This window comes from Rhincodon typus, chromosome 16, assembly GCF_021869965.1.
Source record: "Rhincodon typus isolate 14 chromosome 16, sRhiTyp1.1, whole genome shotgun sequence".
NCBI lineage: Eukaryota > Metazoa > Chordata > Chondrichthyes > Orectolobiformes > Rhincodontidae > Rhincodon > Rhincodon typus.
Window position 1 is genome coordinate 23,409,170 of NC_063347.1, and position 12,237 is coordinate 23,421,406.

At 38.8% G+C, this 12,237-nt stretch overlaps 2 protein-coding genes across 2 annotated transcripts in view; both read left to right on the top strand.

Moving 5' to 3' along the window:
- The window catches only part of fbln2 (fibulin 2), a 392,772-nt gene that overhangs the window by 107,469 nt on the left and 273,066 nt on the right, over nucleotides 1–12,237 (top strand). The window lies entirely within an intron of this gene.
- hdac11 (histone deacetylase 11) overlaps nucleotides 1–12,237 on the top strand; it is a 52,081-nt gene that overhangs the window by 33,469 nt on the left and 6,375 nt on the right. Inside the window, exon 6 of the mRNA XM_048606646.1 lies at nucleotides 12,035–12,213. Within this exon, the coding sequence (XP_048462603.1) occupies nucleotides 12,035–12,213 (179 nt within the window). The remainder of the gene's footprint in view (nucleotides 1–12,034; nucleotides 12,214–12,237) is intronic.

The window sequence follows — 12,237 nt, forward strand, 5'->3', positions numbered from 1 at the left end:
TCTTACTATCTGTGATATGGGTCATTGTCCACTTAGCAGATGTATTGACATGGTTCATCAGTACAGTGTAGTCTCACCAAATAAACTGAAAGCAGCGTTCATTGTGTCGATAATGGATGTGCTGGTTGTGTTGCCAAGCAATCACACAGTGGGAACTTTACAGAAATGATCTGTCACAGGGATTTAACCTACCTATGTGCTGTGAATAGGTCTGTGCGTGCCTTTATCCAAGGAACAGATGTATGTATCCACCAGTGTTAGCATTGATACATTTGGCCTGTCAAATGTGTTCATGAGACATTGAATATCCTGATTCAGTCCTGGCCAGCACACAGATTCATGTGTTAGCTGTCCTGAGGGTTTAATGTCCAACACTCTGTGTAACAGACGTGATATCTTGACATAATGCTTTTTGGTATTATGACTTTGTCTTTAAAAGTGTCTTGTTGTGATAGACAAAGTTTTCTCTGTATGGCCAAAATAAACAAATTTACTCGGGTATGTCTTTAATATTATCAGGCCATCCCAGGATAATAGTCTTTTGCAACTCTTTTATAGTTGTTTACGTTTGGCAGTTTCTTTGGTTAACATGTAACAGATTAATCTTAAGAACTTCTTCAATTTCACTTGACTGTTACGATTGCATCACATGTAGTCTGTCCCACTACAGTTGGTGTAGCTTGAATCTGATGAGTTGTGGCTATACAAAAATTTGTGCACACTTGTAATGATGTGACTTCTGGACCAATGGTAATCAAACAGATAGAATATTTCAGATTTTAGAAGATGTGATTTGTGTGTTGACTCTGCAGTGTGATTGTGTCTGTACACGGTATTAGTGATCTGTTATATGCTGTGAGACGTATGTTGTCCCATGGACCACCATTTGCTTTAGATGCTCACCTTTTCAGGATGTGTAATGGTAATATATTTGTATTAGTTCCTGTGTCAGTTTTAGCTTTTAATGCAAACCTGCCATTTTAGGACAGAGGATACTAATGGTTTAAAATATTCTGATCTGGTACCATCAACATGGTGTGTGATGGAAGTCTTGTTCATTTTCTGAAATTTGCCTTTTGCTTGGTTAACTCTGAACTTGGTTGTTGCGTTTGTGTTTAGGTATCGTCTTAACAGTTTTTTTTGTCCTTCCCAGAGTTGTGGTATTGTGCTATCTTGTGGATGACCTGCCTTTTGATCTGGTGTCCAGTTTGGCCTATGGAACAAAACTTCGTGCAGTGTGCCTCATTGTCACATGCTTTGCAGATCCATAGAATCCCTACAGTGTGGAAACAGGCCCTTCGGCCCAACAAGTCCACCCTGACCCTCAGAGCATCCCCCGCCCTGACCCCAGACCCATCCCTCTATAACCCACCTAATCCACACATCCCTGAAACACAATGGGTAATTTAGCATGGCCAATCCACCTAGCCCGCACATCTTTGGACTGTGGGAGGAAACCAGAGCACCCAGAGGAAACCCACGCAGACACTGGGAGACTGCTAACAATGACTGTAACAATAGTATTGGTTGTACCTAAAAGTTGTAATTGTTGGTCTGCTGTTATAGCTTCATACTTTGCAAAATGAGTAATGATTTAATTGTATGACCCTTTTTCCTCGCTCAGATTTTAATATAGGCTCTAATTTGTGTAGAAGTGCTAATTAATTCATTGAACCTCTCTTACACTTTGTTAAAATTACACTCGTACCCTTTTACAGTGGTGTCTTGCAGCAAATTACTTGATGGACTTTTGGGGTTTCTGTCTGTATGTCCTGCAGTGGGATTTATGAATCCTGAGGTTACGTCTAGCCTTGAGCTGGTCTTTGAAATATTCCAAATTATTTCCTGGATCTTTCAGGTCGTTTGCTGAAAGACCAGATGTATTAACTCTGCAAAAATCCTCAATGCTGATGGCAAGCAAGTTTTCCAGAGCTCTCTTCTTGGGATGATTTATTGAGTGGTGTGTAAAATAGAACTGCAAATGTTGTTTCAACAGTTGTAGTTTAGTGAAGGTGTCACTGGATGACTAATTCATAATTAAGTATTCACCTTCCATTTCTCATCACCTTTTTTTTTAAAGAAGAGTGCAGTGCCATGTTTGCTTATTTCTTTTACTGGTATTGCTTCTCTCTCCTAATTTTTTTTCTGCTTCTTTCCTTCTTATTGTTGCCTCTCTTACTGATCTTGGTCACTTTTTAAGAGTTTTGTTTTAAAAACTGTAAGTTTGTAGTTTACAAATTGCAGGCTTGGAGTAACAGGTTTCTGCTTTAGATGACATTCGCACCAAATTTGGAGAGACTGCGACATGCAAGCTTTCTTGACCCTGATTTGAAAAAAAGAAAATGGCAAAACTAGCCAATGTCTAAAAAGGAGTAAGCCTTGTTAGTGTAGCAAAATACTTTATAAGATGTTTTAAAATAAAGTAGTATTTTCCTCTAAGCATGTGTTGGAGCTTTTAGGAGCATTTAACTCTTGTTTTTCTTAAAAAAAATTGAATTAAATTGACGTAATAGGTTGCTAGCGCTCTTTTAATGGAGAACTCCGAGAGACAGGTTTGTATGGCCTTTTGTTTTGATTGTACTTGTAAGTTCAGCCTTTTTTAAAATTTTAAATGAAAGGATTCTTATGGGAAATTTACCACATGAACAGACTATAATCACGAGGTGTGTCTTTTGATTGATCAGTAGTACCCTATCTACAGATCTGTATGGATGTCTGTATTCTCAGAAGCTGATCCTGTTGATTGTCTAACGTATTCAAGGTTTGGAGCTGCTGATCAATTTTGTCTTCAAGTAGTTTTCAATATCTGATACGGAGATCTTGGAGTCTTTTATTTATAAAAGACAACCATGTTTGTGGGTTTTGCGTCCAGCAGGATATTTTCATCTGAACGACAATGCTTGTATTATCCATTGTAATATAAGAAACAAGGTGTGGGTAACAGGCAGTTGAAGAATCCGACTGTTGTTCGTTACAACTCGATAAAACATACAGATATGAAATTCAGAGGCACATCCGTTTCAGGGCTGACATTATGCTATTCAGTTACAAAGAGTAGTATGCTTCCATCAGTATGTCATGCTTCAAGTGAACTGAATTAAGATGGACTATGTGTTCTTTATAACCTTAGGTCGCATGCTGTAATACAGTAATGTTATCATGAACGTGTCTCTTTAAAGGTATGCTCTCTGTGTGATGATAAAACATTGCACGGATTGCCTTTTTAAATGTTGTATACAATCCAATATTCTCTTTGTCTCTGATTCTTGTGATTGTTGCTTTAAGTCTGTGTCATCTGACTGTCCCTGCTTTTGTCACTGGAAACCATTTCTCCGTATTTACTGTATCAACTGTATTGTGATTTTGAATGTTTATGTTAAATAAGGTGCGTCTATTTCTGTGCTGTTAGTTGTGTTAATGATACTTTACCAAGGTCATTCATTTCAACTTGTGTAATGTTTTGGGTGTTTGGAATAAGTCCAATATTAATTTAATATTCATTTAGAGCTTAATACTAATCTGGCACAATTTTGGATGATTGAGTCTTCTGTAATAAATTTGCAGTTGGACACTGGGGAAATCATACACTTGATTTACTAATTTATTCAGTTTGAAGTTTGTAGCCATTGATGTCTAATTGCAACTTTAATTTAGTTCCATTGATATCCATACTATGTGGTACTTTTCAATGAGTTCAATTTGTTGCATGTAAAAATGTACTGATAGAATTGGAGCATTTGGATTAAGGGCAAGTTAGAATAACTCCACAGAAGCCAGTATCCAAATTACCCTTCATTTACATTTGGAAAGTCCTTGACACTGATGGAGCTTCCTCAGAGTTTGTTATTAGAGTGAACAGAACTTCTGACACTCCTGTTTATATCTGTCAGCCAGGGCTCCTTGATTGGACCAGAATAACAGCTGTAATCAGGGAACTCGTTCTGTGAGGTCCACCTGGCTGACCTTGCTACAATCACTACACAAGTTCTTTTTGTTCTATTTTTCAGAATTATAAATGATGAGTTGAGATAAGCTTTCTTCATTGGATCTCCAGCTTTATGTCATTGTCCTTTCATATGATCCTCTGCTCAGTGATTGTATACATTGCAGGGATGAGGAGCTCCTAGTTCCAGCATTGTTTCATCCACAATTATCATTTTGCTAAGATGTCGCACAGCACACATTCAACATGAGCCACCCCAGCATAGTCCTCATTTGGACAATATCTGTGGAAGTGGGAATGCTATTCACTTTTCAATGCTGGCATCATTTTCTGGGTGACTTATTAGAAAATGGAGGTGCTCAGTCTTCCTGAATTTGTTTTTAAATTTTCTTTGAGTTCCTAAGCTGAAAGAAACCAATGTCATATTCTGTCACCTTTATGAGTTTTCACAAATCCAAATTACTAGATATCATTTGTGTTTTTTTTTTAATTTTAAACTTTGTTAAATCAAACTCTCATTTAAAAATGGTGAAATATCTGGTAAAATGACTGTGTGTTGCCTGAATTTTCACAGATTTCGGATGTTTCCTGGTTCCATGAATCTGGTTGGGAAAGAGTGGTCTGGGAGTTGGATTCTTGTTGTGTAGTGACAAAGTTTCGTTGGGGTTAGTGATGCCAATTTGGGCTCTCCTTCTACCTCCATGACCCCTCCAATACCCTTTGTTCCTCACCCATCACCAATAGCTTTCGACGCATTATAATAATCCTTTATAACCCCGTGCCAATTTAATTCCATCTCAAACCAACTACTCACCACCCTTATCTTTAGCCCCTCCTTGCCAAGTCACCTTGTGCCACTAAAGACAGACTGGAAGAGCCATGCTGACATAACCTTATCGGTCACTGAACATGTCACAATTTTAAAGAAAGCTCTCTTTAAATCATAAAAATAATGCAGACGTTGAAAGTTTTCAACTAATCTCTTATAAAAACAAACATTTAACTTAAGTCCTTAATTCCTTTCCTTATGAAACTACTATTTCACTTTGTACTTGAAACAAATATTCTATCTACAATCATTTTGAAGTCGTCAATCAAGCTATAATTTAAAAGGGACACTGATGTAATAATTGTTTCAGAGATAGTAGGAACTGCAGATGCTGGAGAATCTGAGATAACAAGGTGTAGAGCTGGATGAACGCAGCAGGCCAAGCAGCATCAGAGGAGCAGGAAGGCTAACGTTTCAGGCCTAGACCCTTCCTCAGAAACGTCAGCCTTCCTGCTCCTCTGATGCTGCTTGGCCTGCTGTGTTCATCCAGCTCCACACCTTGTTATCTCTGATGTAATAATGGTAGGTTGTAAAATCAGTCATGCGGTGCAAATGATGATGGACTTATGTCAACAAGCAAATCAAAATAACAGCACCTTATATAAAAAAAAATCTCCACGCATTTTTTAAAATTTCAAGGCCAATAGATTTAAATCTCTTGACAGATTTAACAGTTCCAATGAGTTTTAACAATTAGACTCGTACAACATGGAAACAGACCCTTTGGTTCAGCCAGTCCATGCCAACTGTGTTCCCAAACTAAACTAGTCCCATCTGCCTGCACTGGCCCATATCCCTCCAAATCTTTCCTATTCATTACAGTTCTGTCTTTTTACAGCTTTGATGGTTTGTTGGCATCTTGTTATTTTTTTTTTGACAGCTTTAACAATTCTTTGACACATCTGAATGAGTTTATGCAGTTTGCACACAAATTCATGGTTACCTTTTGTGGGATTGTTAAAAGATATTTTACCTTTTCCAAAGGGAGGCTGGCATTTTCCAAAGGTGTTTTGGAACCATGTTAAAGGGGGTGCTTATTACTCCAAGGTGAACCCTGACTATCAAAACAAATCCATGAGGTTCAGATGTGATTCTGCCAGATCTAATCTGTATACTTCAGATTTCAAACACCTACCTTGCCAAAATCATGAGTGGAGGCAGCTGCTGATTTACTCAGACAGCTGCCTCCAAGAACCAAGAAAGTGTAATTGACAATCTGTGCTGCCTCCTATCATGTGAAATTGACAGGCTGGTTTCAGGGTGGGAATTCTGATTGTGGGTCTCTGGCATTTTCTTAAAATGCAAAAAAAATCAGGCTTCACGTTTCTATATCTTCAACTATTATCACTTGAATAGTGGAAAACTTAACATGAATAACAGGAGCGCTAAGAGTTTTTATTTTACTATTTTACTTTTTCGGCTGAATTTTGCCCTTTCCCGCACTTTTGAATAAAACTATTATTATTGAATTTCAAGTTAACTAAAAACAGACAGTACAAAGGCTATACATTTATAAAGTGGAATCTGATCTCTTCACTCAGTAACAGGAGCTTAGTCTGCATTAGTTGAACACCATTTTGATGAAAATGAAAATCAGCTGGTTTCTGGCCATTGATCCACAATGCCAGTTTTACATACAGGAAGGAGGCTGAAAGTTTAACACATATATTCTGTCTCCTAGCAAATTCTTTGGTTTCTGCAAACTCTGAACTTAAGGAAATTTAAACTTCTGTAACCTTCATACCAATCCTTTAAACACCACCGAAGTAGTGGAAGTGACATCTGTGGTCAACTATTGGGAGAAAGGTTGGAAATTGTTTTAAATGCATGACGCCAGTAAACTTTTAGGATGAGGGACATAATACCAAAATTGAGATTTTTGTACTCGTCAAAAGAGAATTAATGAGCATTTTGTCTTAAGCATGTAACTATATCTACGTGCCTCTGTGATAATTGATTTCAGCTTAAAAGGGTCAACAAAGGCCAGACTGAAAATGCAGCAATGTTTTGGAATGCAGCTTCTGCTTATTACTGTTATTTGCTTGCATAATGTTACATCATGATTATAGCTGTCAACTCAATGATATTTCTGAAATCTATCTGCCTCTTTTACATACAATGAGGTCCAGCCTCCACAAACCTCTGGAATAGAGAATTACATTCACTACCCTCTGTGAAGAAATTCATTTGCATCTCAGTTTTAAATTAGTGTCCTGTTATTTTGCAGCTATGGCCTCTAGTTTGAGAATCAGCCTTGAGTGAAAAACATGTTTCTCCACATCTACCCTGTCTAGCCCCCTCAGAATTTCCTAATTTCTAGTAAGATCACCCCTCATTCTTCTAAATTCAATGAATAAAGGCCAAATCTGTTTCTGTTCTTGATAAGACAACTCTTTCATCTCAGAATTCAGCCAACTGAATCTCTTCTAAACTGCCTCCAATGCCAGTATAACCTTCCTTTAATATAGGAAGCAAAACATTATGCAGTACCCCAAATGTGACACCACCAACATCATGTACAGTTGGAACAAGAATTCCCAGTTTTTAATCTCTAACTGGGAAGCATTAAAGGCCAAAATTCCATTTGCCTCCTTAATTGCTTGAGGAACTTGCATGCTAATTTTCTGTGTCATGCACAAGAACACCCAGATTCCTCTGTATTGCACTTTTGTGGAGTTTCTCACCATTTAAATGATAATTTGCCTTTTGATTCTCGTTACCAAAGTATATAACCTAACACTTCCCGACATTAAACTCTGCCATGTTTACACTCTGTCCATTTTTCAAAGTAATTAATGTGGGTATTAAATGATTGAAGACCTAGAACTGACCCTTGTAGCACTCCAGTAGTTACATCTTACCAACCAGAAAAATACCCATTAATCTGACTCTGTCTTCTGTGTGTTATCCAATCCAAATGCTGATACATTACCCCCAAATCCATGTTGATTCTGTTTGTGGTAAGCTTTTCTGACTGTTCTGCTATTTCTCCATTAATAACGGACTCTAGCTTTTTTCCAAGTGATATTTTGTAGGTGTATCTACACAGCTGTTAGGAAAGGAGGTCTAAGATTTTTGAACGAAAGACAATGAAAGAGTTCAAAGTAGTGATGGTGTCTGGCTTGGAGGGGAATTTGCTGTTGATGGTGTTGCCATGCATCTGCTGCTATTGCCCTTCAATGTGGTAGAGGTTGCAAATTTGGGTGCTATGTACCTTGGCGAGTTGTTATACTGCACTTCATCTTGTAGGTGTTTCACACTGCCGCCACTGCAGATATTTTCTAATCAAACTACCCAGCTATGTTATTTCACGTATCTGGCTTCCTGGCCCAGAGGTAGGGACATTATCCATTGTGCCACAAGAGACCTCCTGCTGCCACTATTCATTGATAGTGAATGGAGTTCCAATCAAGCAGCAGCTTTACCCTTGATAATAATAAGCTGCTTGAGTGGTGTTAGGGCTGCACACATCCAGATAAGAGGAGAGTCTTCCATTAAACTCCTGATTTGTGTCTTGTTGATAGTGTTCAAGTTTTCAGAAGTCAGGAGGTGAATTATTTACCACAGCATGTCCAGCCCCTAACGTGCTGTTGTAGCCACGAAATTTATATGGCTGGTCTAGTTCCATTTCTGCTTAATGGCACTTGATAGTAGTGTTTCAGCTGTGGCAATGCCATTGAATATTGAGGGGAGATGGTTAGATTCTTTCTTGTTGGAGATGGTCTGTTTGGTTCTTGTGTCATAACCTGCCACTTATTAGCCCAAGCCTGAATGTTACCCAGGTACAATTTTAGTGTCTGAGGTGCTGAATATTGTATAGTGATGAGCGACCATCTCCACTTCAGATTTCATGATGGAGAAAATGTCATTTGAAGCAGTTGAATTTGGTTGGGCCTATGAAACTGCTCTGAGGAACACCTGCAGTAATGTCCTGGAACTGAGATGACTAACCTCCAACAAATGCAGCCCTCTTCCTTTGTGCCAAGTTTGTCTCCAACCAGTAACAAAGTTTCCAATCATTCCAATTGAATTTAATTTTGCCAGGACATTTTGATGCCACACTCTGATGAACTCCTGTCTTAGTGTCAAGTGCAGTGACTCTCACCTCACTTCCAGAAATCAGCTGTTTTGATCATGCTTGAACCAAGGTTGTAATGAAGTTAGGAGTTGAATGGCCATGACAGAAACCAGACTGAGCATCACTGAACAGCTTATTGTTGAGTACGTGCCACTTGATAGCACAATTGATGACACCTTCTTCATTTTGCTGATGATCAAAAGTAGACTAATGGGATTGGATTTGTCCAGATCTTTGTATACAAGATATACCTAGATGATTTGCCAAATTTCTGGGTGAATGCAGATGCCATGTACTGGCAACATGCCAACAGTTAGTACTGTTGGCATGTTACCAGTACTGCTGCAGTATCCTGTGCCCTCAGTTGTTCTGTTATCTGGTGGATTTAATTGAATTAATTGATGACCGGCATTTGCCGTGCAGGGGACCTCTGGCTGAGGCTGAGATCAGTCATCTACTTGGCACTTCTTCCTGAAGATGAAACATTTGTGACCATCCTTGTTTTTTTTGTATACTGATGGGCTAGTTTCCTGTACCGTTATGGTTGGAGCTATTTGTCGAATGTCCTGTCAGTTACTTAATTATTGTTACCGTTTAGTGACTGGATGTGGCAACTGTGGAGCTTAGATTTAATCCATTGATTGTGGGAACACTTAGCTCTGTTTATCATTTGTTGCATCAAACTACTTTTGTGTGCAAGCATTGTACCCAAGGTCAGAAGTCACATGACACCAGGTTATAGTCCAACAGGTTTATTTGAAATAGCTTTCGGAGCGTTGCTCCTTAGTCAGATGAAAACTTGTGATTTCAAATAAACCTGTTGAAATATAACCTGGTGTCATGTGACTTCTGACCTTGTCCCCCTCAGTCCAACGCTGGCACCACCACATCATAGCCTTGTAACTGTTAGAGCTGGGATATCTGCCTGCTTCCTCGAGGGAGGCAGTTTAGAGGACTGGGGACAATTATATTCCTCACTGCTGTGTAGATGTAGCAGTGGCCCTGGGAGTGGTGGGCACCAGTGGGACACCAGCAAGTCCCATCATGCCAGTGAGCCCACACTCCTAAGTCCAGGTTGTTATTGGGCCTAGGCATGATGTAGGAGGAGGCGTTAGAGAGACATTTGAAAGATCAACAGCTAAACTCTAGCGGTGCCTGGATTGAGCTGAGCAAAACAACAAATCACAAAACTCTGAGGTAATACCTGCAGTGAAGCCTCTTTATGTTGCCCATTAATTAATTAACATTAATTGAACTGGTAGGTGAGCTGTCAATGGATGTCCTTATTCCTAGCTACTCACTACTCAATCACTGCTTAATTTCTCCCAGTGATCAGTCCTCAAGTTTCCTTCATTGTTGCCATGCAGTAATAGAATTGGACTCTGCTTTGTAGTCATCCGAAGGCATATTTGTTGCACCATTGCTTTAATTCTGGCCTAATGGTCTTTCCACCAGATTGTATGATATTTTCTAATGATTGTTGTTTGTAGACCCTGACAATTTATCATATGTCATGTCAGGAATACCTCTAGTTAACAATAATAGCTTGTATGTATATAGCATCTTTCATGTAATTAAATGTCCCAAGGTGGTTCCAAAGGCATTATAGAACAAAATATGGCATCAACCTGTAAAAGATGATATTAGGTTAGATGACTAATTGCTTGGTCACAGAGGTAAGTCTTAAAGAATGTCTTCAAGTGAGCTAGAGAGGTGGACATGCTTAGGGAGGGTATTGCAGAGTTTTAGGGTTTTGGCAGCTGCAGCTACAGCCACCAATGGTGAAGCAAATAAAATTAACTGCTTAAAATTCAAGGGGGCAAGACATTCCACAGGGCTGTAGTGCTGCAAGATTTTATAGGGGTAGAGAGGTGTCAGGGCCAAGGAAAGATTTTGAAAACCAGGATGAAAATTTAAAAATTGAGGCATTGTTTAAACAGGAGCTGATGTAGGTCAGCAGGCTAGTGGGTGAGTTAGGAGCTAGCAGCAGAGTATTGGATGAGAAGGTAGAATGTAGGAAGCCAGGTCTCAAAGATGTGGTTGAAGGCTTTGGCAGAAGAGTTGAGGCTGTGGCAGAGAGTAGCAATGATTAGTCATGGAAATGGTCATGGTCAGTGATGGTGCAGTTCTGTTGTTGAAAGATCATCATTATGATACCAAATGTTGTAAATCGTCTGGCTGAGTTTCAGACGTTTGCCAGGGAGTAAAATGAAATTAGTGGTGAGGAAGTGAGTTTGTGATGGCCAGTAAAGATAATAGCCTAAGTTTTCCTGATACTTAATTGGAAGAAGTTAGTACTCATCCAATACCACATGCCAAATGGCAATTTAGAAACAGAGGAGGGATCAAGTGAGGTAATATTGAAGTAGACATGGTTGTTTCAGCATATATCTAGGAACCATGATTATGTGTTTTAGATGCTATTGCTGAGGGGCAATGTGTAGATGTGAAATAGGAAGGCATCAAGGATAGATTTTGGGAGAAACATGGCATTGTATTGTAGATTGTAGTGTGGACCGTAGTGTAGGACTGGAAGGAAAAGCTATTGAGGGCCATACACTGGCTGTCATTAGTTAGGTAAGAATAGATCCAGAGGAGTGGGTAATGGGTAGAAAGATCATTGGAGGAGGATAGTGTCGTCAACTGCTAGAGAATGCAGGCACTTTGGAGTTTGATAGTTTAACTTTTTGTTATGGTTAAACAGGATGTCACTTATGCCTTTAAGAACTGTTTGAGTCTTGAGGCAGCAGCAGAAATCTGTTTGGAGGGAACCAAGAAATCACAATGGACTCGATATTATATTTATGTTTGTTGTATTCCAGTGATCAAGTTCAGCACATTACTGTTTAGGAAGGTGATTGAGTATTAATTAAAGATATGTTTTGGTGTAACAATTGTTTCTGTTACATAATGTTACTTTTTTGTTACAGTTTTTGAAACCCGGGTGTTATCTTACATATTCTGATGTTTCTTGGCAATAGTAATTTGTCATTGAAATATTTTTGTATTTTCTGTAGAATAGTATGTCTGGAAAGGATATTTACTTGTTTACTATTTAAGTAAACAAATGTAGGCTGGGTTTTGATTCATGGTGTTTGATTCATTATTTGATGATTTGTCATATAGAGTTAATTGTGTGAAGTGATTGATTGCTTTAAATAGTTCATTCATGAATTGTTACCAGGAGCTATCACGTGGAAAATTGAGCTGGACTGGGACACCGAGGATTCGGAGTATCTGCAAAAAGTGGAAACACAGATGTCAAAAGCACTACAGGAAGTCACTCCAGACATCATTGTGTACAATGCAGGCACTGACATCTTAGATGGTGATCAACTAGGAGGATTGGCTATTTCACCACAGGTTTGTAAAACAAATTAAGAATAA